At 37.8% G+C, this 27,719-nt stretch overlaps 1 protein-coding gene across 2 annotated transcripts; it reads left to right on the top strand.

Moving 5' to 3' along the window:
* Nucleotides 1-232: 232 nt before the first annotated feature.
* BRMS1L (BRMS1 like transcriptional repressor) lies at nt 233-25,739 on the top strand. 2 transcript variants are annotated; one of them, XM_075030259.1, is made up of 12 exons: nt 739-1,290; nt 4,949-5,079; nt 6,137-6,281; nt 7,637-7,727; nt 10,785-10,912; nt 14,264-14,343; nt 17,031-17,127; nt 17,540-17,623; nt 19,811-19,875; nt 21,342-21,381; nt 22,260-22,386; nt 24,125-25,739. In XM_075030259.1, the coding sequence occupies exons 1-12, from the start codon at nt 1,095-1,097 to the stop codon at nt 24,246-24,248; spliced, it is 1,308 nt and encodes a 435-aa protein (XP_074886360.1). In that variant the 5' UTR covers nt 739-1,094; the 3' UTR covers nt 24,249-25,739. The 2 variants fall into 2 exon arrangements, with proteins under 2 accessions (XP_074886361.1, XP_074886360.1); XM_075030260.1 differs by lacking the exons at nt 739-1,290; nt 4,949-5,079; nt 6,137-6,281 and adding an exon at nt 233-454.
* Nucleotides 25,740-27,719: the final 1,980 nt, after the last annotated feature.

Genomic DNA, 27,719 nt, shown 5'->3' with positions numbered 1-27,719 from the left:
CGAGCAGCCCCGCGAGTGCCCCGGGACGGGGAAAGGGGCGCGGGAAGCCCTCGCTCCCGGCCCGGCCCCCCCACGGCCGCGGAGCCGCGCCGCCTCCTTCCTCCGCGCCGCTGCCGGCGGACGACAAGTCCCAGGGTGCCCCGCGCGCGGGCTAGCGCGACGTGCTGGCGGGGCTCGGCCAATGGGAGGGCGCGGAGGGCGCCGGGCGGGGTAGGCTGCGCAGGCGGGGAGAGGCGGGGCGGAGCGGAGGGGCCGGCGGCAGCGGCGGAGCGGCGGCGGGAAGGGCTGTCCCAGGGCTCGGCGGCGGCGGCGGGGACGATGCCGGTCCATTCCCGGGAGAAGAAGGAGAACAACCACGATGAGATGGAGGTGGACTACGGGGAGAACGAGGGCAGCAGCTCAGAGGAGGAGGAGACCGAGAGCTCGTCCGTGTCCGAGGAGGGGGACAGCTCAGGTACCGCGGCCGCCCGCAGGGCAGCGCCTCTGAGGGGAGCGCCGCGGCCGTTGCCTCGGCGCCCGGCGCGCTGCCCCGGGGGAGAGACCGGTCCCGCCCCCCGGCTCCGGTGGCTGCCGGTGCCCACCCCCTCCGTGACCCCGCCCCCCGGCCCGGCCCGGCCCGTGCTCCGGTCCCGCGGCTCCTCTTCGGGCCGGCGGGGAGGGACGTGGCGGGGCGCATGGGCACGGAAACCCCACTTCGGCCCGAGCCGCCGGCTCCGGAGCCGGCTGGCACCCGGGCTTGGCTGGCCGGGCCGCTCCGCTCCGCGGGTTGTGGTTTGTGCCCTGCTGGGCTTGAGTGCATGGCCTGCAGGGCGGGGGGTGCTCGCTAAGGTCTGCACTTGAAGGCTTGGCGTACATACATGCATGTGCATGCTTGCACACGAAATACAGGCATACATGTGTGTACATATGTATACACGTACGTATTTCCTCATACGCAAAATCGTGAGTTTCAGTTAGATGTTTTGAGGCCTGTCTTTGAGGGGGTATTGGAAGCCCTGTCAGTACCATTGGCCTCCTTTGCAAAGCATTTCAACCTCTGCTCTGTTGAAGGTCCCTTCCTTTTTTCATAGCTTTCTCTGGACTGTAGATTTTGAATGATATTAGTAGGTGAAACCAGCTTTAAAGGATTACTTTTTCAATACTCGATTTCCACTGTGTTAGAAGAAGGTTATTATCTGCTCAAACTTCACTTGTTATTACAAGGGATAAATTATAAAATGGTCACTTACTGGGAAACATACCGATCATCAGATTCGTACATTGCTACTCTGGAATCACTGGGGCCTATAAGTAAGTAAGTTCCATAAGCAGGATCTTTGTCACTAGAAGGGCTAGCTGAAAAAACAGTAGCTGTGTTCAGTGCTAGTTGTTGTCCTGATGTGTGTTTCTGGCATCTTAAGTGATTTAGAGTGGTCTGCTGGGATTCTGTCCCATGCCTGTACTAGCACATTGACTTGTGGCACAAGTGCTGGGCTTGGCACAGTGGAGGGTTTGGAATGCCATGAACTTGACAAATTAGGCAGCTGTCAAATTATATTTTTACATATGTTGCCTTCTGATTGTTTTATCCGTGTGTGTTAAAGTCCTCAATGTACAGTTAATTCTTCATTTTTGTTGTTAAAAGATCTGGGAGATCTTGAATGTTAAATCCTATAGCTTTTATATTCACAGTGACTGATGCAGTTTGGGGAAAGCCCTCCTATGGTGGTTCTACGTGGGCTTGTGGAGCTTGCCCTTGTCTGGGCTGTGCATGGGCTAGCAAGTTGCTGGAGCCCCACAGGTGTGGTACAGAGACAGCCAAGCTGACTCTGCAAAAAGTAGAGTGAAGACTCTAGTGGTGCTGGGAAAGTGTGGCTGCCATACTGGGAGAGAGTATAGTCACTCCCTTAGACCCTGATCTGAGTTAATACTAAGTCTGCACCAGAGTTGGTCCCCCAGTAAAGGCCATGGTTGATCCATAAATCCAGGTAATCTGCCCATGGTTTATACAGAGCTTCCTGTGTTTTGGTTTATATTTTTCCTTTTTCCCCTTCTTGTCCCCTATGCCTTTGAGCTGGCAAGTATTGCTGATTGAACCCCATTTTACAAGTTAGGCTGCTGGTCCGTGGCTGTCCACCTGGATAGGATTGCTGGCTGCCACTGTTCTGCCTCTAGTCCTTACCCACTGTTCCTGGTACGCTGTGCTTTCCTGTCCCCTTTCTTGCACTGCCTTCAATGCTTGATGGGCCTTTGTATGCTAAGCTGTCAGAAGAACAACCCATTAAAGAAGTACCTAGTGAAAACATCTCAGTGAAGAATCTGATATGTAAATGGGAGGCACTGGGGACTGTGTAAACCAGTGGTTAGATAACTGCAGTTCGATAGCAGCAGAAGTCATAAATTGCAACTTTGTGAGAATATGTGAACACCTCCAACTTAAATCAGTTAACTGGACACCTACACATTGTTGTGAATTTGGGACTAATGATTTGTACGGGTTTAGACAAGAAGTCTCCTGGAGCAGGGAGTTCTTTACTTCTGGGCTGTTCCCTCATCTGAGGGAAGATCTTGCTTCTCTTATCTAATGCAATGCTACACAGGAGATCTCTTCAATCAGTGAACTGTGGACCACATCCAGGTATGGGCTTGAAAGAGTCAGCAAAATTGTTATAAACATAGTGATTTTATTTTTGTCTGTATTAGCGACTGATTTAGCAAAACAAGAATAGAGAATAAGTAGCTCTTATTCTAGAATAGAGTAGGTAGTGCTGAGGCCCCTACATCTCCAAAGTAGTTAGGGTTTATTTCAGATTATGTAGCCTGAATTGAATATGTTTGGTTGGAAGCTGCCTGAAGGACAAGTCATTGTTTCAAACCCTTGTGTTCACCATAGATTTTGGAATACATTTGACAAGTATGTGGAATGAAGCTATGGGTTTAACTCGATAGGAAAATAACTAGGTTTGTGTTCACCAAAACTGCTGCAAACTGACCCAGTGCCTGATAAGCTGGACTGGTCACGGGACTGGCTTCAAAGCTATGCTGTACTGAAACTTGAATGTGTGCACAGCTTTTATAAACAGTTGGCCTGTTGTAGTTGGAGAGTATATTGATAAGAATTACAGATCTGCTGCCGAGTAAGGCTGATCAGTCTTTCCTTACCCTTGTTCTCTCAAAGTGATTCCATTGAAAAATAAGGCCAGAAAAATGTGCTTAAACTGTCTCGTGTTGTTTTGATGAAACCTAAACTAGGCAGCATCTGTGTATGCTGGTGGTTATGCTGGAAAAAAGGTGAACTTGAGTGAGGGTACCAGGGCAAGCAGCTGGAGGTAATCATGTTTTAAGTTGGAAGAGCATATCTGATTATGTCCTTGTTTGCACAGCAACCTGCTCTGTTCCTTTCAGATGTGACTTATGAAAGCATGCTTCAGTTTTTTTATTATCAGAATTATACATGGACTAAAAAGGGAATACTGTATTTTGGATAAGAAATTCACGGAGGCGGCTTTTCAAGAAGTTCTGATATACAGATATACTCTGTTACATCTTTCAGGGGAAAACAGAGAGAGTGCAAAGGAGGAACATACAAGCTTATTGGGCAGTAGGTGGGTGAGGCACAGGGTTGTGAAGGATTCCTTAATGAGGTCCAGGGGCAGCACTGCAACAATAACCACTGCTTACTTAGCCCATCTTACCCTTCCAGTTTGTATTGTAGCTAGGTGCCGTCTGGGAATGCCCTTTCTTCATCTTTTATTCTAGCTAATCTTTATGTCTAAAAAAATGTAATTTTCTGTGTGAGAAAGGGAGCTTGGTATAACAGATGTAAACTTAACTCTTTCTCTCCTCCAACTCCCTGACTGGTGAAGAGAGAAATGTCTGTTAGTTCTAGCTTTGAAGTTTGCTCTTTTTCAAAATTTGCCTTTTCTCCCATTTGTAGTTGTACTAATTGATATTTTTAAAGAAAACTTTGACGTTTACATGTCCTCAAAGACACTTTGGTTGATTTTTCTTGAAGGCAAGCAATTGTGTTGTCTTGCCCTTGTCTTGGTTTCTTCTGGGATTAGGGGGTAGGAAGGGGGAATTGTGTTTTAAGTGAATGTAGTCTGTGAATGTTTCTTAAAAACAATACAAGAAGCTCTCCAGATAATTTCTATTGCATTCCACAGAGGAAATGCTTTTAAGGGAGCACTTAAAAAGAGATGATTACAGGAAATTACATGCTTGTCTCGGTGTCTTGACAAATATGAATGTACTCCATGGAAGTATATTGCTCCTACAGACATAAGATGATTAGCACCACAAGAAATAAGTCTTAATTAAAAATAGTAATAATAAAAAAAGAAGATTTTGAAGGAAAGGAGTTTTTTTGTTAAATTTGTCATTTGCTTTACTTGCATTCAGCCTTCTTTTTTTTTTTTTCCAGTAGGTGCCTGAGAATACGGAAGGTGCAGTTAGAAGAAGCATAACTTGCCCTTGAGAGCTGGCACTGTTTCTGTTCAATTTCTCTTGCTGCTTTGTATTTAGTATTGGGTTTTTTATTGACCAGGATATAGGATAGCATATTGGAGATGAATAAAAAAGCCACAAGTTATGCTCACCATCCCAGATGAGAATTTGGCTATTTTTTAGAGAGCTTTATATAGCCCACAGCTTATTAAAAAAAGCTATTTTAGGCACTGTTACGTTTTAAGTACTATGGGGTTTTTTGTCTTTAAACTGGGCTGCCCTAGTTACTGAGTTGGACTGCTTGAATACAGTAGGAAAAGAATGACTGTGATTTTGGAAGTGTTTAAAAATACCCTAAATACTTTGTGCGTTATGAAACTTTATGGGAAATCTGAAGTGTTGAGACAGGATGAGCCTATTAGCAAGTGTTTTAATTTGAAATGAGGACTCTTCTACCTCCAGTGATGTAAATTTTCGACTGGAAAGCCATGAGATCTGATCCTAAAACCTCTTACTTTTTCAGTACTGCATATTCCCCAATCTGTATGTTGTTTAAGGCCACGGGGAAGAAGTTCCATAACTGGGGAATTAAAGATATTTCAGGACTCTGAAAATCTTCATTCTTTTATGAATCTTACTGGAGGCAGAATAAAGGTAAAACAATTGAAGAGTGACTTAGCATGTGAATTGCCATTCAGTATGCATGATGGGTAGAATGTAGACTTCTAGGCAGAAGGTCAAAGACTTTTGAGTGTATACATAGCTGAGGGGAGATTGGAGAGAGCTATGTGTTATTTCAGTATCTACAAGAGAGTCAGCTCTGTCCTCCAATACCAACGCATTATAGTTTCCTTGCAACACAAGTTTAAAATTTAAGATGCAGTCCCCTTCCCCTCCAACAGTGGGTGTTGCACTGATCCTCAGCCAAGGTTACAGTTCGAATCTGTTTTCTTTGATTTGTAGTCCCTAAATTTACACAAACAATAAAATACATGTTAATTTAAGGAAAAGCTTCTGAGTTAATTCCTTACTAAGACATACTTAGAACCAAAAGCGTAGCTGAACACATCTGAAACATGTATTTGAGTTTGGGAATGAAGCGGGAGACCTATCAGTATGCCAGTGCTTGTTCTTGTCTGGCTTCACAGGGAGGTGCCTTCAAATTTTAAAGAAGCTTTATTTTTATAGCACATAAATGCTTTAGACAACTCTTCAAGTAATTTGACTGCCACATTCCTTAAATCTGGCCAAGTTGAAAGTTGCCTAATCAATTTTGGCTTGAGTATTACGTCGGACAGCCAAATAAAACTTTGCTCTTTAATCTAATTTTCAGCCTTATTCTGGGATTCAGGATCTGCCTTACTTTTGAGAACAGTATTTTAAAATAAAATAGTATCTCTTAATGGCCTGATACTCTTTTCCCTCACCCTCCCCAGTGTGCTAAGCATTCAGTGTATTTTTTTGAAATTCTGTCTTTAAATTTTCTCATTCTGCTTTCGAATACTTCAGGTTGTATCATGTTTTAAAACTTTCTACATACTCTTTTTTGCTTGTACTAACTGTAGCATGACAAACTGCAGTAGGTCTCTGATTTGGACTCGTAGGTACCGTTGTAATACAGATTAATACTGCTCCACTGCCTGCTAGTTTTCATATCCAGGCAGAAAGGGCTAATGTAGTTTTTTGTCTTAAAAGCTTGTAATAATTTCAGGAAGAAGCCATGTGCAGAAAACTTCATACGTTGAGAAGTCTAAGTGGAAGATCTGAGTTAATCAGATCCGCCAAAGTAGCTGTGCTGGCCCTGAAGCTACTCCTTTCACCTCATCGCCTTTGCAAATTGCCATATTCTTGCAACAGTAAGGATGAAGACTTGCGTGCTCCTTTCTGTACTTTGTGTAGGGGACGGCATAGAGCAGTTAACTGTGTCTGTTGGAAAAATGCGAGTGAGGAAGAAGCAAAAGGCTGAGGATTGTTTATGGTCTAGAGGAGTGAGTTCAGGCTGTCTCTGCTTGGTTCAGGATCCTACTTTGCCTTTCTGTCAGGAGTTAGGATTTTTCTTGACAGAGTAACTGCTTAGATGGATATGGCCTCCTTAGGACAGCCGCTTCTCAAACACTTGGCTTCTTTGTACCAGTTCAGCGCCAGTTCCTGACTGCGTGGCCATCCCTTCTTCTGCATGTCTTCTACTGGCTGGTAGTTGGTCAGTTGTACCATAACTGTAGAGAGCTAATTCCTGGAGATACTGCTGCTATAAAGCAGTTTCAGGACATCTCTAACTTCTGAATATGGCTTAACAAAGCTGCCTTTTCTTCTGGGAAAGGTGGGAGAGAGTCAAGAATTTTATAGCATAGTTTTTCTGTTTCTTACTCTTAAGAAAAGGCAGTGGAGGTAACAAGTGATGTTTAGTAACATCAGATTTCTCTATGGCAAGTGGTAAAACTTTTGGCCAAAAAGTGGGTATGTATTATACTTTACAGTTATGTGCACTAGGTAAATTAAGAAAAAAAATCAGGAATATAAATTGAAACAAAAACTGTGGAAAGAGTTTTATGCAGCAAGAGTAATTAAATTAAAGCATATAAAATCAAGTTTCTGCAAAATTCTAGACTTTGCAGGTTAAGAAGTGTTTCATTAGAAATGCAGTCATTAAGATGAACAGATATTTCTACATTAATATTTCAGCTTCAGAGAACTCTCCCAATTGAACAGGATGAAACCTGTTTTCAAAACGAAGTGTTGCTTCTTTTTTTTTTGATGCACATTATTTTATATGACAAATGTAACATTGAACTGTGCTTGCTTTGCAGGGATTACTTTTGCTCATACTAACTCAGGATAAACTTGAATTTTCAGTGGTGGCTAATAACTCTTCATGCTTAATGGTGCTTTTTGTCTCCTGTGGTATCCAGTGTTTAGTTTCTCTGTTTCACACATTCTGAGGTACACTTTGTATTATCAGTCATGAAATTTAACCACTCGAACTCTTACAGTGATGTTGTTTCTTGTTTTGAGGAAGAAAAATTGCATTTCTTCTAGAATTAGATCTAAGTTTCTTACTTTGTAGTTTATACGGCAAATGATTTCTCATATTCTGCTGTAATATAATGGCTAAAATTCAGGCTTGCTTCAAATTAATTAGAAACAAAATATCCAGTTTATTTGGTTGTACGTTACATTGCTCAAAATAAATTACCTTTTTGTTTATTCTTAGAAATGGATGATGAGGACTGTGAAAGAAGAAGAATGGAGTGCTTGGATGAAATGTCCAATCTTGAAAAGCAATTTACAGACCTTAAAGATCAGTAAGTATTTTAATGTTTTAAGTGCCTCATTTGAGGATCCATTCTGTGAGAATATTGTGTGCAGCTGGTGTTTCTTGTCTTTCATATATGTGGATGCTACTTTTGGAGAAGAATAAGGATTGGGAGTTCTGAAAGTATTTGCAGGCAGTTGCTCCAGAATACCTTTATTTATTTATTTATTTATTTATTCTCTCTTTTGCTGTAAGAAAGGTTTTGAAGTGTTGTTGCAGTGAAGGGCTAGTGTGGGTCTATTGCATCAAAATCCTTAGCAGAACCAAGGAATTGTGATTTAGGGAAATTTGTGGATTTATTTATTTAGTTATTGAAGATCTTTCTCATCCTTTTATATATGTGGGACAGACTCAAGCACTGTCTTTGCTAAGTAAGAAATTAGGGGTTTTTTTTTGCAGGGTATCACAGCAGCTTTTATAGTTGGTACCAACAAAAGTTTCTTGTGGTTACTGCAAAACAGTTGCCAATACTAAAAAAAAATGAAAATACTGTTAGCTCTCTGTAGTTTGCCATAATATGCATATCAGTAGTAAAGAGCTAGTAATTAGAAAAGAAAATTAATAGCCACAGTTACTCAGAAGTGAATCTCATTTGTATTAGAGCCAGTCTTTTGTATGTATTTTAAGTTGGCTTTTTTCACATGCCCAGACAAGCTAGATGCATCTGTTCCAATTTAAATAGGTGGTAATCTGTCAACTAACTTGATCAGGTACCTGACAAGTGAAACTTTGAGGAGACCTTGTCTATTCTTGGGCATGTATTTTAATTGAAAATCTAGTCAGGTGTCATTACAGTTCAGATGCGTGTTTATATTGTGAGATAGTTCTTTCTACTGCAGAACTGAGACAATTTGCTTTGCCGAACAGGATGCTGTGAGTTCTATCTAATAGGGTCTGGAAAGAATTGCCCAACAAGCAATTTCTTGCTGCAGTGTCTAGAGAAGACTGTTTGTCCTGCTGTTGTTCTTTGGGCTGAGCATGGCGCAACCTGGGAAATAGAGCCAACTGATGAGTATTGGAGCCAGTCAGTACTGACAGGTTTGGCATTTGGAAAACTGCCGGCTTTTGAGTTCAGTCCTACTCTTCCATCTGTTGGACAGCTTGGATGACTGAAAACAGTTTGCGGAAACAAACCATTAAGGGGTGAATATGAAGGAGGGTGGTCTTGGGAGGAAGGAAGCAAGTATTTCGGTGGATTTAGGGATTGTGAATGGTGTTTGGGAGGTGGTAAGGCTGTGTTATATGAGGAGGAAGGCACTGTGTAGGCACTGGTTAGTTGAGAGATTGGGATGTTTGTAGGGCTGGAATAACTGTGATGGTGGGAATACTGGGAGAAGCATTAGAATGATGGAAGAAGGATGAGTGAGTAGGGGCGTGATAAAGTTGGGAAAGAAGAAAAAGATGCATAAACAATGGGATGTTTAGTCACAACCAATAGCAGAGATGATGAAGTGATTGCGTCTGCCTCCTCTTCCTTTTCAGGGAAACTGGATACAATGGGATAAGTAGGGTTTACAGTGGTTGATAGCAGTTACCCATTTTAGGCAAATCACTGTTTGAAAGTACTGGATAAACAGTTTTAGTCCATCAACTGCTGCGTGGTACCAAGTGCTAGCAGCACCCAGTCCCTAAGTGCTTGCTCTGATGGAGCTGGAACTTGGTGCTGTGTAATCGAATGCTAGTGATCCACCCAGTCACGTGTGCTGTGCACCTGTGCTTATATTCTAGATAAATAATTCTGCTGTAGTGCTGTGTTAACCATTGTGTGCATAGCATGCTCATCAAGGATTGAGCCCAGCAAATGGGGTTTCGATCAGCTGCAGGCTATGTCAGTTGACTGCAGGACAGATTGCGTGTATCATACTCTTAACAGTTTGCGGGTAAGAGTGAGGGGAGTGATCACTGACTATTGCTAGGTAGGTGTATGTGCTTGAACTATGGAGTTGTCATCAAAGTAAAATGATGAGCAGGCTGGTGGCAGATGAATGGGAAGTATTTCTCAAGGAGGTCTTGATGTATCAGTATATATGAACTTTCTGCTGTCTAATTCATTACTTAACCTACGCACTTTCAACAAGTAAAAAAGCAGCGTCCCTGTCCCAAAGACATCTGTTATATCTGTATAAACCCATATAACAAAGATATATCTGTGTAAACAGATAACATCTGATGTGTTCTTAGCACATACAACAGGGTTTGTACGTTTGCCTTAATTCTACAGCTTTTGATTATGGGGTGCAAGGTAAAAAATGAGAACAGGAAGAACTGTTTATATTGATGATTCTACCATTGAACACTATATTTAAGTTATCAGTTACAAAGAGCGGAGCTTTATTGTGATTTAAATACTTGTAATTGATATTACATTAAATTCTTCAAAATGCAAGCAGATTTCTTCATTGTCTGCCAGCAAATATCAGCTTTTACAGAAGAAGTGAATTCTAGGTAAAAATATTTTAAATACGCTTTGGCAGGAATGGAAGATGTCAATTACAAATCATCCCTTGATATTTGTGATAGTATGCAATATGTGGATTTTCACAGGAGATTAAATGAGCCTGCCTCTCTTTTTCCTTGGTTTATGGTAGGGTGGGAGCAGATATGTGAACACGAAAGTGAATGGGTGTTTCTATCCACAAAATGTCTTTCTCTCCCATGATGTAACCATATTGTTATTATGTATTGTAGCACCCTTTCCTGTCCTCTTCCATGTTGATTCACCTCCTACTCTGTCTCAATCCTATTAACAGCTCTGCGATTTTTTTTCTTCTTCCTTAGACATGGAGATACATTTCACTTTATCTCTACTTTTTACACTTCTGATTGTCTGCATGTGTTTTTCAGAAACGCTTAGTAGACATGAGGAATATTGTTCAAAAAGAAAGTATGTATTGGAAAATTCAAATGGTAACAAGTCTTAACTTTGCTTCAGTGTGTGTTCCATAACATTAACAGAGAGATGCAGAATAATAGTTCTTTTACAAATATTCTAACTTGTGTTTGCTTTTAAATAAAACACATATTTTTTTATTTCTATTATTTTAAGACTTTACAAAGAAAGATTAAGCCAAGTGGATGCAAAACTACAAGAGGTCATAGCTGGAAAAGCACCTGAATATTTAGAACCATTGGCAGCTTTACAAGAAAATATGCAAATCCGAACCAAGGTGGCAGGTAGGCATGTAAAATGAGTATTGCTGTTTCAACAGTATAAACTTGCTATGCATTTTAAGGTCAGTCTTTTTTTTTGCTTTAGAATTGTTGAAGGAGAGTGTTTTAAAGTTAGAAATACTGTGGCATAGTTTTAAATGTAAAATATTTTTCAAGTAAAAATGAATAGGTTGCTTACCTCTTTGCACAAGTTGCCCAATAACATGACACTAAAAATATGGCTTTTTAATGTTTCATTTAATGGCTGTCTGTCTGTGTGTAGTAAGCACAAACATACTGAATTAAAAACAGTAATAATTTTTATTAGAAGATTTGGGATCGAGTCTGCGCACTGGTCAGTGTTGAAATGAAGAGATATGTAGGTGCTATGTCATGAAGTTCTTGCCAGATCATCTTAGATGATCATGTTTTTTTCTGTTCTTCTAGTCTGTTTCTTCTACTCCTCTGCTCCCATCCTCCGGTTTCATCTGGGGAAGGAGGACAACTCTTGTCCTTAGCAGCTTTATCATCTAAGCTGCATTTTAATTATTAAAACTAATGCTTAGATAGGCTTTTATGCTCATGGAAGAAGCAGACAAGAACTTTTATCTTCTTCTGGGATACAACCGTACAGTCATATGGAATGGTGGTATTACAGGAAGACAAAGTTCTGTACTTCCCTATTGTAAGTTCTTTTCATGTTATAGCTCAACTCATTTAGGAGTAATTCAGGTGTTTAGGGGTTACCTAACACAGGCTGTCAGAGAGCCAAAAGGCAGATAGTCATGATCCCTCCAGCCAGAGAAGCTATGCTAATGTCTTTTCTAAGAAATTCAGCAGAAGCATGGTGCAGGCAAACTGGAAAATGGCAAGCCTGCTTATACTTTTTGTAGTACTAGTGCTACTTCAGTGCTACTCAATATGTCATCATTGGTACTTTTGACTTCAGGCTACGAAGAGAATTTGAAATCTTTTGGTCTGTTGCATTTCACTCCCTCCTGGTCTTCTCCATAAAGCTTTTCCTCAGCTGGTGAACCAGAATTTCTGTGGTTTAAGATCTTAACTCAAATTTACTTGACTAGTCCTAAGTAGCCCACTTGGGTTTCACAGAAGGTTTGCAGATGAATTTGCAGAAGGTTTGATATAAAAGCAACCTTAATCCAGGCTTCTGATTTTCAGTTTTAAATGTGGCTGGCTGTAAGTGCTTTCATGTAGGTGGGTGTGGATAGGCAGAATATTACAGGCTCTCCCGATTTGTCTTCAGCAGCATTGAAGATCCATGTTCCAATGTAAAAAGAGCCCAGGGTGAAAATTAAAAAGTTTCCTTGAAGTTGAGGGGTTTTTTTTTATTTTTCCTTTTTTCCTCAACTGAATGAGATTTGATAAAATTATTCCAGAGAAAGCAAGTATCCTGGTTTTGGCCAGAAAAAAGTTAATTTTCTTCCTAGTGGCTGGTATAGTGCTGTGTTTTGGATTTAGGATGAGAATAATGTTGATAACACACTGATGTTTTAGTTGTTGCTAAGCATGTTTATAATAAGTCAAGGACTTTTCAGCTTCTCATACTGACCTGCCAGCAGAGGCTGGGAGTGCACAAGAAGCTGGGAGGGGACACAGCAAGGACAGCTGACCCAAACAAGCCAAAGGGATATTCCAGACCATATGACATCATGCCCAGTATATAAACTGGGGAAGTTGGCTGGGGGACACAGCAGCTTGGGGATTGGCTGGGCATTGGTCAGCAGGTGGTGAGCAATTGTATTGTGCATCACTTGTTTTGTATATTCTATTATTATTATTATTATTTTTATTATTATTTCCCCTTCCTTTTCTGTCTTATTAAACTGTTCTTATCTCAACCCACGAGTTTTACTGGTTTTTTTTTTGTTGGTTCCCCCCCCCCCTTTCAATTCTCTCCCTCATTCCACTGCGGGTGGAGTGAGTGAGTGGCTGTGTGGTGCTTAATTGCCGGCTGGGGTTAAACCATGACAGCAAGAAACTGCAGAACAGGCTTATTTGCTCTTACTGTTTGAGAGCCTTGAGAGAAGTGAGTAGTAGCAGGGCTTGAGCTCCAGCAGGTAACCCCTAAGGACCTACTTCTACCTGAGAGAGGGGAGGAAGGGGTGAAAGAAGAAAGAGCTAAACTATGTTTAGCTAAACTATGGATATAATTGCATCTGGGGTAGAAAAGAAACTTGTGTTCCTCTGCTTTCTAAGGCACTGAGCACTATTCACACAAAATTTGGATCTTGACTATTTCAGCAAGTCAAGAATACAACTGTTTCTTCTAGAATTATTCATACCGGTACTGCTCAATTTCAGGCAAGTAAGCAGTGATTATAAATTGGTAGACCTAGATATGCCAGCCAGCCATAAATATTACAAAAAAACCCCAAAGCCAAACCAACCAAACAAAAAAAAACCAGCTTGACATACTGATGTAAGAAGAACATTTTGAATTCTAGATCAAAAGTGACTTCGCAGCAGAAGGATGATTGACATAATATTTTGTGGTTTGTTTTTCAGAGGAATTGCCAGTGGCAGTATTGTTCCTCTTGTACTGTATTAATTTATAGTCAACTGAATTCTAAGGGAAGTTGTTTTGGGGAGTTCTTCAGTTGCTAGGCAGCACCAGCGTGTGTGCAAACTTAACTCCTCAAGATGATGATCTGGAACAATTTAAGTATTTTGTGTTGAATTCATTGAATATATTAAATCAAGTTCTATCTGTACTTGCCACATACTACGTTTCAGATACCTTTCAGATTTTTTCAGCTGTCTGTTTAGTAGACACGTTTTCAGAAAGGCATAAGAAATGCTTCTAATACTCAGAAGCAGTATCTTTTGTATCACAAGGTAGCTATTTCTAAGAATGGAACAGTCTTGTTAGTTGAGGTGATTTATTAAGGTCATGCATTATAAAGTAAGCCTTATTCCAAATATTAATTTGTAAAAGCTTATTCTTTCATTCAATTTTCTAGCTATTTAAAAACTCTAAAACATTATTTACAACTCTAATTAGAAAACAGAAGAGGCTATTAGTACTTCATGGTTTTGAAAACTGAGGATATACAGGACAATTTGATCAGAAATATGAAATAGACCTATTTTTTAAAGTTAGCCTGACTGCTGGTGTAATTTGTTGACTGATAGGGGAAAAAGTTAAAATAGCATTTATTTTTTCCTCAACTCTTTAAGAGATTACTTGTTCTTATTTTTACTCTGTAAAGCAGCCAGCCACTGTACATGCCCAATATAATATATCTGTACTTTCCAGTATGTACATGTTTTGGGACTTGCAGGCAATCTTAAAAGAGAATTCTGAAATCAGATATACTAAGGAAAGTAATATTGCTGTGATTTGTCTGATTACAGGTATCTATAGAGAGCTTTGTCTGGAATCTGTGAAGAACAAGTATGAATGTGAAATTCAAGCCTCTCGACAGCACTGTGAGGTTGTGCCAGCTATTTTACATTGATAGCTAATCTCATCTAACTTTACTGTGTGTCATGGTTTCCAAGTGCAGTGCATGTTTTTATTATTGCTATTATTTGCTATTTGAATGCAATTGCCTTGTGATATTTAAGCTCACGTAAGAGGTTATTCAAAGTATATAAAAATTAGCTTTATATTAGTTTGGCTTTACATATAAGTGTAGCTAAGGTTTCTTATTTTTCATTAGCAGGTTCTTATTCCTACATGATTTTTTTTACTTTATTCGCATTCCCACATGATTTTTTTTTTTACCTTTGTTATAAAAAGATTACAAAGGACAGTAACTAAAATATCTGACATAATTTTAGCACAAAGCACCTTACATTTTAACAACAACAACAATAATAATAGTAATAATAATGTCTTTTTAAGATGGCTTGGACAGCCAGTGATAGAGTTGTCATTTCAAGAGCAGTTACAGGAAGAATATATTTTTCTCCTTGAACATAAGCATTCCTGATTATGTGTCTAACTACTAGATACCATAATACAGATGCTCAAGTATGTGTATGTCCAATGCTGTAACATAGCTGCTTATATCCTGATGTTTACATCATAGTACTCCTCAGCCCCCCATTACAGTTGCTTAAAGGTGTTTTCTTATGAGTGGTTCACTACATTCCTGAAGTCTGTGGCTCCTATTATACCAGTAAAGCAAGAATATGCATGTGGACTTCTAAAAAAATTGCCATTTTCTTGATGCCTTGGGAAAGAACAAGGTGTAATGAAGGACCACTCATTACTGACTGTCTTTGCTCCTGTGAATATTCCTGAGGTTGGACAGAATCCTGTAGAACTTGCAGGGTTTCTCATCCATGATTGAATGATTTGCTTTGGCTATATATTATTTCTCTTTAAGGTGGTCCTTGTCCCTTGTTTTACTATTATGTTTCTACTGTGAAACCTTCAGAATTCAAATATTCACCATCCAATAAGGGTCTCTTTGGGGAAAAGCTCTTTAAAGTCAGCAGTGCTGCTTGTAGAATCACTGTTCCACTGAAATATAACCATTCAGCAAGAATGCCTCTGATGCCTGTAACAGCTTTTCACACCTTATTTGTCACCAAGTGCTTGAAGCAAAACAGATGTCTAAACACAAACACTATTTAACTTTAAAATGGTCTCAGAACAGATAACACTCATTTGACATTTCAGGTATATGTAAGAGGCTTCCATCTTTTCAATTCTACTGGGAAATTTTTTTACAATTAGGGGTTGAAAAATATATGAAAGGAGGTCTTTGGAATTTAAATACTTTGTAACTTGAAGGGAATGGTAAACATGACAGCCATTTAGTAGAACAGGGTTCTTTGTTCCTCAACTGTTTTGCTTCACTCCAGCATACTAGTTCAAACATTGGTAAAGGTAAGTTTCTGTTAGTATGCTATGCTATGGACAGAAGCAGTTGAGATACAGACATGTGCTGACTTGGCTCTAGGGACTGCAGCTTCTGGCAGAGACATAGTAGCAAATAGCTAGAGGCAGCGACTTGTGCTGCTTAAGCTGTTTTTTCAGTAAGTCCAAGCCCTCTGTTTTCTAGAGTTGTTAAAGAAGTTGCTCAATGAAAATTAACTTTAAAATGTAGTAATCAGCTGTATTTCCTATTTGTGTTTTGGGAAATGTGCAAGCTTATGAAAGAACAGTAAATTTATTTCCTTGAGGCTGGAACTCAGCTTAATTCCAAGTTACTGGTTTAGAGAGGTTAGTGTTTTTTGATGCTGCCTTTAAAAGGGTAACTGATCTATATAGACACTATGTAATTTTGGTATCAGTCCTATGTGGTGGACTGTAATTGAGAGCAGTTTACTACAAAGTTGATTTTCTCATTCTGAAACACTTAAGAGATGGAAGAAAGTGTAGACTGCACAAAATGCTGTAGCAAGTTCACGTCAGAGTGTGGTTTTGTTTGTACATAAAAAGTGGTAATGATACATCTAACATTGAAGGCATTATGTTAATCTATTTGGATCAGAAATTGCCTTTTAATAGGATGAACTGGCTAACTTTTCTAAAGCACTGCTTTAGAAAAAGTGTTTCTCACAGCTTTAAGGTAGACAATTTTGCTCTCATAACTATCTAGATTATTTTATACACTCCATAAATTTTTCTGTGGGAAGGTATTTTTCAGATGTATGAAAAGAGACAATTATAAATACTGTGGTAATAGCTGATAATTCTCTATAAAAGACTGCAGGCTTATTAATATTGGAGGCAGCTTAATAAAAAGCTTTCCATTAAAACATTAGTTTTTCTGATTTGTAATGAAAGATGGCATAGAGGTCACTACTTTTGTTATTCACTGTGAATAAATCTTTGCTATCCAAAAGGAAAATACTGTATTTGTGTCAAAATACAAACAGTTATTCTGGAGATCTAGCTGCATGCTTTTATATACTTAGTTATTCTTGGTACTGATATTTGATAACTATATTTACACTTAGGCCAAGTGAGCGTGCTGTCTTTAAGGAGTTAGGATCTCATGCTAAGAAAGTGGATGGGGGAAATGTCATATGCTTTATGGCTTCTGAAAAATTTTCACCTAGAGGTACTCTTACCTTCCTTCCACTGAGGCTTTAAATTGTTGTCATATATATTTAGATGATAGAACTTAGTAATGTAAAAATGTGTAATTTCTTGCCTTTTTAGAGTGAAAAGCTTCTGTTGTATGATACTGTACAAAGTGAACTAGAAGAGAAGATTAGAAGACTTGAAGAAGACAGGCATAGCATTGACATTACCTCAGGTGGATGGAAATTCAAAGTTGTTGGGTGCTTTTTGTTTGTTTGGTGTTGCTTTTTTTGTTGGGTTTTGGTTTTTTTTTAATCTTCTGGTAGCTACTGATTAGTTGACTGTAGACATACATGTCTAGTGAGTTTCAGGTTATCCAGTAGAATGCTATTCAGCTGCAGACTTTGGGTGGGGGGTTGAATTTAAGCTTAAAACGAACTTTGCTCCAGTAATTCTCAGCATCACTTGTGTGTTTTGAGGGTGTTAATCTATGACTACATAATCATGTAACACCTTCATTCTGTTCAGAAACAGCATCTCACCAGAAAGTGTGTTATTTTTCATTTTTGGACAATGTTTTCTGCTGTAAAAATGCTAAACATGTAAATGTTTCTGATTTGTAGCATATTCTTGTTATGTCTTTTCAGAATTGTGGAATGATGAGCTACAGTCCAGGAAGAAAAGGAAGGATCCATTTAGTCCAGATAAGAAGAAACCTGTTGTTGTATCAGATATCCTTTTACCGAAATCATTGTTGTTTCTAGTAGTGTTTACTGTTTTATAGCTAGTCTTATTAAATACTTAATTAATAAAAGTTGGAGTGATAATGCATTCTCAAAATTGATTTTTGCATGGCCGATGTTATTCTAATTCAGATTAGAGAAACCATGTTGACACATCCCATTATGAAAATTGAAATTAAGATTCTCTTATCTAACTACTAGTGTCATATAGAGAATATTTCTAAAAGTTGCTTTTTCTAACTCTTTAAAAAATACAGCTTTAAGGCAAAAGCATATAAAAGTTAGGCATTATGTTTGCAAAGTATAACTTGACTTGTGTAACTTTTCCTGTACAGCTTTGCTTTCCCTACTGGGACATCTTTACCTCAATTTATTACTTCTTAACAATTCCGTAGACTTTAGAACCCTCTTTGATTAAAAGTTTAAAATTTCAAGAACTGAGATGGTTGCGGGAGGAGGGGGGGGTGTTTGTGGGTTTGGGGTTCCTGTAGAGCGAGTATAGTATTGAAGAATTTTGCACTGATGACTTCTTCATAGCTATTGACAAGCATGCTGTGCAGCTGAAACTTTTTAAGGTATAATACCTAAGAGACGGTATCCTCTTTCTCCAGAGAAAGAAGGAGATTCCTTTGCAAACTGAGTGTTCTCTCTACTCCTACCCCCAGTCTAAGATTTTTATAGGATAGCGATGTGATGGCTTAGAAGTTGCCAGAATCATGCAGACTACCTAAAAGAGACCAACTTCTAAGTATTGACATGATACGTTATAAAGGCCATTTTTTATTGCTAAGCTGCTGCAAAAAATTCAGCTACTTCCACAAGGTTTTATAATGTTAGGAGAAGGTGGGAAGGAAGAAGTTTCTGAAAAAACTGTCATCATTGGGACACCCTTCTTCAGGATGGTTTTTACTGGAACACACTCCAGATGTCATTATTAGGACAAATCAGCCTCTTTTTCCATTAGGATGTGTCATAAATTCAGTTTAGTAGAGATGTTTTTTAACTAGTGCTTAAAAGCCAAGTGGTAGTAACAATGCAGGTACAACTGGCTTCATTAGTTTCTTAACTCCTTTTAGTAATTTCAGTGCCAGGTTGTGTGAAAGTGTATTTTCTATAGCTCTCAGTCATCCCTGTGTTCAGGTTGTCCATATAAATAGCATCAGATTCTGTGAATTATGAGCTACCTTGACATTTTAGAATACATTCCAAACAGAAAATACTAATATAGTATTAGGTCTAAAACCCCAGCAATTTCAGGCAATTCATAAGGCTGAAAATACTTTCAGTTGTGAAGTAAATTAATTTGCTCTTTTTGCTTATGATTTTAAAATAGTTGTGAATTTGTCAGTTTGTACACATCTGTGTAAAGCAAACATGTAGAAATTTTACATGGCTTTTGATTTGTAATTCTTTGCTATTTAGAGGAAAACAAATTTGAAAATGGCTAAAGATTCTTAAAATTTCAAATGGTATGTAATTTAAAGCTCTCATATCCCATTTTAGGGCATTTAGTTTTTAAACATTCATAGCACCTTTTTCTAAACTTGTTTTTCAGAGTTGAAATGGGGAGAAACAAAATAAAAACTGAAGACTGTTGAAATGGAATAACTGTGCTATGTGGAGTTTTGTTTTGAAGTTCATGTATTGTTCTAATACACAATTTTTACTTTACAGTTGATAGTTCAAGGAAGAGGCTTTGTCTTTCTACTTCCTGGTTTTTGAATATTTGATATTCAGAGATGTGGTGCTGTCTACACTTTTCTGTCAAAGAAATATCATGCAGAATACTTTAAAAATAATGATTTTATTAAAGCTGATACTAGTGTAGATGCTGATTTGCAGTGGTATATTGAAATTGCAGTGAATTTTAATTGTAATTTGTAGTATTTCAAATAGAATGGGATAGAATGGTTGTATCACAATTGTTTATCTCATCCTCCTCTTGAACTCCAGTAGTCTGAATATCTACATACTATTACTTACCTCCTTTTAATAAATTTTAAAGTGTACTTCTAGGTTGCATAATTCAAAGATGCATTTATCTTTGCTGAGCTTTCACTTCATGTAGGTGTTCTTTCTGTGAAAGATGGGCAGAACAGAGCTATTAATATCTTTCTACAAACATTAGAGTATTTTTATTATTGCTGTTTAAAAGAGTTTTCCCTAACTTTTCACGCCCCTATATAGTTTATATGTTACAAGACCTTGATATACTTGAAGACTGGACAACAATAAGGAAGGTAAGATGAAAGGATTGAATGCCAGGGGCTGTGGGGTTTGGGTTCTTGTCTAATCCTTTTGCATCTTAAAAATATGTAAATGTGTTTCTTACATGATCAAAACTCTAAATAGATTTTTATTTCTTTAGTAGTCAGCTAATCATTCCAGTTCAAGCTATGTTATTTATACTTTTTCTGATTCTACCCAAATCACGCAGAGGAATCCAATAAAGTGGTGAAAGAGGTTATCTCTGAAATGGGTAGTCCATCATTTTCCATGATAAAGTGAGCCTAAAGCCTGTGTCAAGAGGGTCTGCTTTCTCAAGAGTCTAGCATAATTGGGTAGAAACTATGATAGAATAGTTTGATAGGATTTTGTTTTAAATTAAGATTTTTTTAAATATATATCATATGGTATGTTTTCACATAGTAAATAGTTTATTTTAAGAAGATTTCTATGCTTTGACCTCTCTTATACTTTTTTTTTTTTTTTTTAATAAAGTCAAATGCTGGGTTTTTCCCTGATTATAAGACAATGAGGGTTTTCAGGAAGAAAAATTTGTTTGACCAGTTGATGTATTTGAAAAAATAAATCCAGCTTTTAAGTGCAGAGTGCCTTTTGTCATATCATTGAAGTAACTTGCTGTAATGAAGCGCTACCCTTGCCTTCCACCTGTAGTCAGAAAATTTCTGCTAGTACCCTAGTGCTTCCCAGCTTACGGAATAGCAAACTACTGAGGTGAATTCAGAAACTTGGTGGGAAATGGCTTTGAGTCAGTTTCCATCCTGCTTTTATACTTGTACGTATTTCCTAAACAAGGAGTAAAATGTGATGTCTATGTGAATACTTGTCTGACTTTTCTCTTCCTATCAGGTCAGATGAACAGACACAAAATAGCTTTCCCTCAATTTCTTTCCTGTAGTGTAACATGATTTTAAGCAATAGCAACAAACCCAGAATCTACTGGGGATTTTGCCTTTTCTGGAAATAATTTAAAAAAAACAAAAAGCAAGCAAGCAACCAACCAACCCCAAAAAACTCTTAGAATTTTTTTTAAACCTACCTTAATACTATGTGTAATCTAGAGTTTGCCTGAGAGAAAATTTGTGAGCTTATAACATATAAATCAAAAGAGTAGGTTGTTCATATAGCATTTTGTTTTTCAGAATGAGTTAATGTAATTTTGTATTTTCTTGATGGAATTACGTAACAGCAAATTTGAGGATTTAATTTAGAAAACCTCCTGAGTTATTTGAAGTCAAAACTTACTAAAGAAGGTGATTTTTTCCACCCTCAAAATGCTGTTTTATTTGGTTACCAAGTCACTGTTGAATACACTTTTATTTTAGATTTGTTCTGATTGTGATTTTTGCATGTGAAAACAAGTATCCTGAGCTACACTGCACATAACTTCACAATTAAATCCAGCAGTTAAGGAAAAAAGACTATGCTTGCTGACTAACTTCATTTTCTTTTGTGTTTCAAGGCAATGGCTACACTGGGGCCACACAGAGTAAAGCCAGAACGTAAGTAAACATTGTCTGGCTTCACAAGACAGAACTTGCTGTGTGCAACGATGCAAACTCCATCTAGGCAGATCATATTTATTTTATCCCTGGTATAGTGATGGAGGGTGGGGTGAGGTAGCTGGAAGATGTGGCTTTTATCTTTACCCTCTCTCAGGTGCTGATACTTGTAGATCGATTGCTGATGATTGTGTTGATAATTTTCTAGATTTCATGTGTCAACAAAACCTTAAACTTCTAAAAGTGGTTGCATTAATTAATATTAGCAAGCTATGCTGGTGTTTACACAAGATGAGGCAGGAAACTGAGAGCATCTGGACCTTAGGTGTGCATTCTAAACAATGCTCACATTCACTGCAAGCAACAACCCTGAAAAAGTAGAGCTATGGGAAAGGAATGGTAATTGATACTTGGCACTGAGGTGAGAAGCACATTAATGCTAGGTAAAATCAAATACTTGGAGGTGGTGAGTAAGGAGGAAAAGGGAGCGGAGGCAAGCAGGTGGTGTATTTCTTTAGCAATGTATTGCTACCTGCATGTTGTGGTAATGAGCTGATGAAGAGGTTTCAGGTTCTGCCATTTGAAGTCTTCTCTATATTGCATTAGTTGATTTGTGAAAATTCATATCACAGATATGAAGGTTGTGGGGAAGATAGCTTCTATCAGCAAATGGAAATATAACTTTTAATTTATCTGACTGGAAATAAAAAGGTATCTTGCTTCCAATTTTCTTGCATTCTTGAAATTATTAAGAGAGAGGTTACTTTTGATAATGGAAAAAAATGTGTATTCTATGTAAATAACTTGATGAAAGTGTATTTAAACATCTAACTGACTTCTGCCAAGTCAATGTTAAATTATTTTATTGATCATTTTAGCACCTGTCAAAATAGAAAAGCATCTACATAGTGCTAGATCTGAAGAAGGAAGACTCTATTACGATGGAGAGTGGTATGGACGTGGACAGACAATATGCATTGATAAGAAAGATGAATGTCCTACAAGGTAAAGATAACTCAGTTTATGCAACTCTGTACATTCATGTTAAGCATTAGATAGGATGATGGCATTGAAGAATAAGGCTTATTTAGAAATACTGCCACTTCAGGAACATGTGTAGTTCACCTTGGGAGACAGGCATTATCAAAGAAGGTTGAGTGCTGGAGTTCTGAGAGAGGCTAGTAAAGGTTGGACTTCACTGAAGGTAATGAGGTGTTTGTCAAGTTAGGATCTCACTAACAATTTAAGCTCTTACTAGTTTCTGAATAGCCTTTGAGTAAGTTGGTTTTGGGGTTTTTTTTGGTTTCGTTTTTTTTTTTTAGTATCTTGGGATTTTTTTTGCTTTGAGATTTTGATCTGTTGGCCCATCCAAAAATACTTTATTATGGAAAAACGCTTTATACCATTAAAGATGAGCTTTGTTTTCAGTTGATTAATGCTCTGAAAGAAAAGAGTTGGAACTTTCTTTACAGTATTTCCTTTTCGTAACAAAGGTTCTACTTGAGAATGGTCTAAATATTACAGTGCAAATTTGGTTGAATGTTTAAGGTATCTAAACGTATTTTCTCTGTATGGATTATATTTGTAAATTCTAAAAGATGGGTATATTTAAAACAATATTTAAAATTAAATTTATATCTTACTCTTACTGAATGGGGCAAATCAGTCTAAGTGCAGTGTTGATTGAACATGCACAGCTACCCAGGAAAATTAACTTTAACTTGATATAGCAGTAGTTTACCGGAAAACTGGCTATTTCTTTTCTTCCCTGTGTATGGTGAAGGGGAACAGATTTGGGTGATTTTAGTGTTTATTCAGGGCTGACACAGGAACGTATTTTAGTAAACTATATATTCTTTCTGAAATTTAAAAAAATCTGAATTAGTTTAACGGAACATAGCAATTATACCGGGCCAAGAAAAGATCTTGGTATCCAGTGTCTGACAAAAGCCAAAAGCCGATGCTTAACAGGGCAAGCATACAGTGGAACTTCCCAGCTTTTCAAGATTTCAGCAACTTTTAAGGCTGAAGAGTTCCCTGGAGGGAGTTTTGTCACAGTCAGTATGTGATAGATCTTTCTTCCATTAACTGTTTTAATCTCTGGTTTTGAGCCTTTTTTTGTCATCAGTTCTACTTGAATTTTTTTTTCCTAGGGGGTATGGGGAGGGGGTTGTTTTCACTATTTGTGTTAAGGTTTACCACAAGGAGCATAAAAGCAGGGTTCATGTAAGAGTGATTCAGTAAATCAGGCTTTGACTTTATTTCCTATGTTCTTGGTATAATGACTAACAGTTGAATACTTTTTCTGCTTTAAATCTTGGGCTTGAATCTGTTTAACTTTTTTCTAAATACTTTGTATTTGAACTAATTTCTGGGTATGTTTTCCAACAGATCTGGTTTTTACCATGGGTAGTCTGTTGTTGTGTTTTCTATGGGTGACTGTTGTTCTTTTAAACAATTAAAATATTTGTACATGTTGAGGTTTTTCTCATAGGAGAAGAAAACAGATAGATGGCTGAAAAATTCAATACCTTCACTAGGCACACATGCAGTTACCAAAGAATTCTGTTAAAACTATCCTTACAATGGAGCCAGTATCTTTTGGGCCTAGCATTTACAACTAATGCATATTTTCATTTACTGTATGGAAATATAGCTGCAGTTTTGAGGTTATTTATTAGCTTATGAGGTTTCTAAATTCTTGTTTTTCTTCCCCTGACCTTTCTTCCCTCATTTTCTGTAGTGCCATAATTACAACAATCAACCATGATGAAGTTTGGTTTAAAAGACCAGATGGAAGCAAGTCCAAGCTGTATATTTCTCAGCTACAGAAAGGAAAATATTCAATAAAGCATAACCACAACTGACTGTTGCTAACCAGATATGAAAGAAGTGGTATTGCCATGCTTGATGTGCCATGGGGTGAAAGTTGTATTTAATAGTGTTTTGTATTCCTTATAAATTTACAGCAGTATCTGATGTGTATTTGTAGTGCTGTATGTAAACGTCATATGGATGGCCTTCAGAAACCTGAGGATGTTAAATCAAGTTGACAGACATTTTACCTCTAAATTGGGTCCAGTGCCTAAGATATGAAGTATGCTCTTCAAGTATAATGGCTCAGAACTTCTGGTATTTGTAAAATGGGGGGGGGAGGGGGGGATATTTTTTTCCATTGGTGATAAGTTGGTGTGATAAAAATGATAAACATAGTTACCAGCAACTCACTTCATTTTCAATGAGCATGTCATGCTTCTTTTGTGGATGTAAATTTAGGCTGTTCAGCTGTTGCTTTTGAATAGATTGTAACATGCATAAGCATTCTTTTATCCAAAGTGGACTGATTTATTAAAATTATTGCCCTTGACAGCTCTGCTAGTACTGACTGTGTTATATTTTGTAAGGTTTATTATATTGCTTGTAATGAGACAAAGCCAATATTTTGAGCTATGTTTTTTGAGGAGCACTTTTCTAGTTTAGGACCCTATTCTATAGTAAACACATTGTTGGTGATTTTTTTTTTTCTTGTTCCCCAGATTGCCAGCAAAATTTATGCATAAAGTAGATTTTTCTTCTTCCCCCAGATTGCCAGCAAAATTTATGCATAAAGTAGACAGTGTTGCTCCAAATTGTGTTATATGTAGCCCAAAAAGAATGACTGCGGGGATGGTTATGTAAATACTGTTGCATGCTCCGCTTGTTTGGTGCACAGTTATATGAAATACTATGAATCTTTTTTTCAAAGAGAAAATATTTTCCCAGGAATCATATATCTGGGAAAATTTACACTGACTTTTTCACCAAACACTATTTTCCAAATTTCTGTACCCTACTTCTTGTACACCAGAATTATTTCATCTAGCTTAGAAAGCTGAATTTCTCTTAAATGTTACTGTTTAAGCCACGGAGAAAAGTCCTAAATCCTTGATGTTACTGTGATGTGCTTGGAACATCTAGAATGATAGATGGGATTGCTGAAGAATTATTAATGCGTTAGTTATGTGCACTTTAATCTCCACTTACAATGATTCTTCTTGGAGAAAGAAAGCATCCATTTGCTTTAAAAGATCACAGCAAATAAGTATTTTTATTGTAACATATAAATGTTTTATTCCTGTATTAATTGTCTCTTCTAGTGCAGGGTGGTAACTACTTTCCAAATGCCAAATCAGTTTCTTCTGAGTGATGCTTTTCTACAATTGTATGACATTATTAATCAAATGTACATAAAAGTATCAATTGACATGTTGGCTTTTAACAATATGAACTGTATGTATACAGTTGTTTGATAAACTTTTTGTAATAAAATATTCGTATTTTTTAACTTAGTATATAAATAAATGATCTGTGGTAGTAGACATCTTTTATATTGTTTTGCTCTTTGGATTTCTGGTCTTGTTGGAATTGCTGATATACTGAATGCTAAAGGGAAATCTATCTAAGTATTCAGAAGGCCTAAATCTTTTTGAAGACCTTTGACTTGCACTTTCTTCTGAATTTTGAGAGTTTGTATGTATATATTTTGTTTGTTTTTACAATTTTTTTCTTTAATATTTTATGGAAGCACTATTCTGTGCTGTTTATAAATCCAATGTAAGCACTGTTAAGAACCTCTTAGCTATTGACGTGCTTGAAATCATTTGTATTTAGGGCATGCTGGGGACCCTAAACTGTTTCCATAATTCACCCTTTTCCTCTTTCCTCTCCCCTGTTCTGAACCCCTCTAGCTGCAATTGATTATTTCTAAAGCTGTTTCTGATCTGATCTCCTTGGGTGCAGAACTTTGCTTTGTACGGCCCTGCAGTTTGGACTAATACTTGGTGAGTGTGGCTTCTTTATTCAGAATAAACATCATTCAAATCAACGTGACCGGTAATAAGCACAGCAATATGTGTTAATGATCGAACAGCTGGGATCTACCTGTTCCATTACTAGAAGTCCAAGAAACCGAGCTATGGCTTTCCATTTTACATGTAATTACTTCTCTGTATATGATTGGAAAGGTATGAGGTTGGTCTTTTTTTATAATTGGTTAGTTGTTTCATGCCTAGACAAATTATGTTTGGTACATGCTATATAACTTTTTAATATTTGAACAGTTAATGCGTTGCTTGTTCCATCATAAAATGTAAGAGGTGTCTTCAACAGATTTCAGTCCTTTGAAGTACAGAAGTTTTTAGCCTGTTGTCCATCTGTTTTATCTTTTACACTGCTACAGTAAAGCTTTTCAAGCCTTGGTAGGATTGTTTTAACCTACAAATAGGATTAAGGTCTGTAAAGTGCTGAAAGGAAAAAGATGTTGGGCATACCATTTATTCCCTGAGATACAGTATGTGAAAAGGGAAGTAAATGAAGAACAGGCATTGAGTGACAAAAATAACTTTCTGTACATGTATAGAAAAGGCTTCTATATCAATAGTTATGTTTCAGAGGAGATGCAGTTTGTTTTTTGCCAGTCACACAGAGCAAGCTGATCTGTTCATCTTTCTCATAATGAAGTTTCTGGTATATTTAGTTGAAATGCAATTGATTTAACCTGACAACGCTTAATGCGTAAGTATCATGTGGAATTTAGCTTAGGTACCTTGTAACAAGCAGCTCTTAAACTTTCTAAATACACTTGGGTTTTGGCACTTTGTTGCACTGTGTTTGCTTTAAAACTATAAAAATTGGCTATTTATAGTCCATGGAACATCTTGTTTTAGATTTGTAGGCTGAGGCCTGCATAACTAGCTCACCACCCCCATCAAGTGGCAAGTGACTATCAAGTACTAAAATTTTCACTTATTTTGAAAACCTACACTGTCTTCCACCAAGAGGTTCAATTTGTTCTGGGTGGGGGTTTTTGTTTGGTTTTGTTGTTTTTATTCTCTTTGAAGTGGAAAGAAAAAAATAGGTTTGGGCTTTTACCAAAAGAGAGAAGTACTAATACTGCTTTTAGTGTCCTGGAGAAATTCTTCAATTATTACTGTGGGCAGAGCTGCTTTTTTTGAGGATAAGGTAAAGCGGTAGGGACAAAATGTGTTCAATAGACCTTGCATTTAAATAGCTAAAATCTTCAGTGCTTTTATCCATACCAGGTTCGTTGGAGCCTTTTGCTGTTCCTTGTGGTAGCTAAATGGGACATGCTTTCTTCTGTCTCTGCATACGACAGCCCTGTCCAAGCACCCTTTTACGAGCGGCCAAGTAAGCTCTGTTCTAAGGGCGCTTGATTGTTCCTAAGGAAGTTTTTTACAAGGCCCTTCTTGATCGGGGGCCTGGTTACCATTGGAATTAAGACCAAGTGGCCAGTATTTTACCTCTGGTACCTAAGGTACCCGAGAGGTGTGACAGTCGGG

Source organism: Buteo buteo, chromosome 6 (genome assembly GCF_964188355.1).
Source record: "Buteo buteo chromosome 6, bButBut1.hap1.1, whole genome shotgun sequence".
In the NCBI taxonomy this organism is placed as follows: Eukaryota; Metazoa; Chordata; class Aves; order Accipitriformes; family Accipitridae; genus Buteo; species Buteo buteo.
Note: the sequence above shows the minus strand (reverse complement) of the source record. Positions and strands in the feature narration are given on the sequence as shown.

What these genes read in the sequence shown, in the direction of transcription:
- BRMS1L (XM_075030259.1), top strand. Translation starts at nt 1,095, where the DNA reads ATGATATTAGTAGGTGAAACCAGCTTTAAAGGATTACTTTTTCAATAC. An exon ending in TTTACAGACCTTAAAGATCA is followed by an intron (nt 7,728 to 10,784) that starts GTAAGTATTTTA and finishes TATTATTTTAAG; the next exon opens with ACTTTACAAAGAAAGATTAA. An exon ending in CCTCTCGACAGCACTGTGAG is followed by an intron (nt 14,344 to 17,030) that starts GTTGTGCCAGCT and finishes TTGCCTTTTTAG; the next exon opens with AGTGAAAAGCTTCTGTTGTA.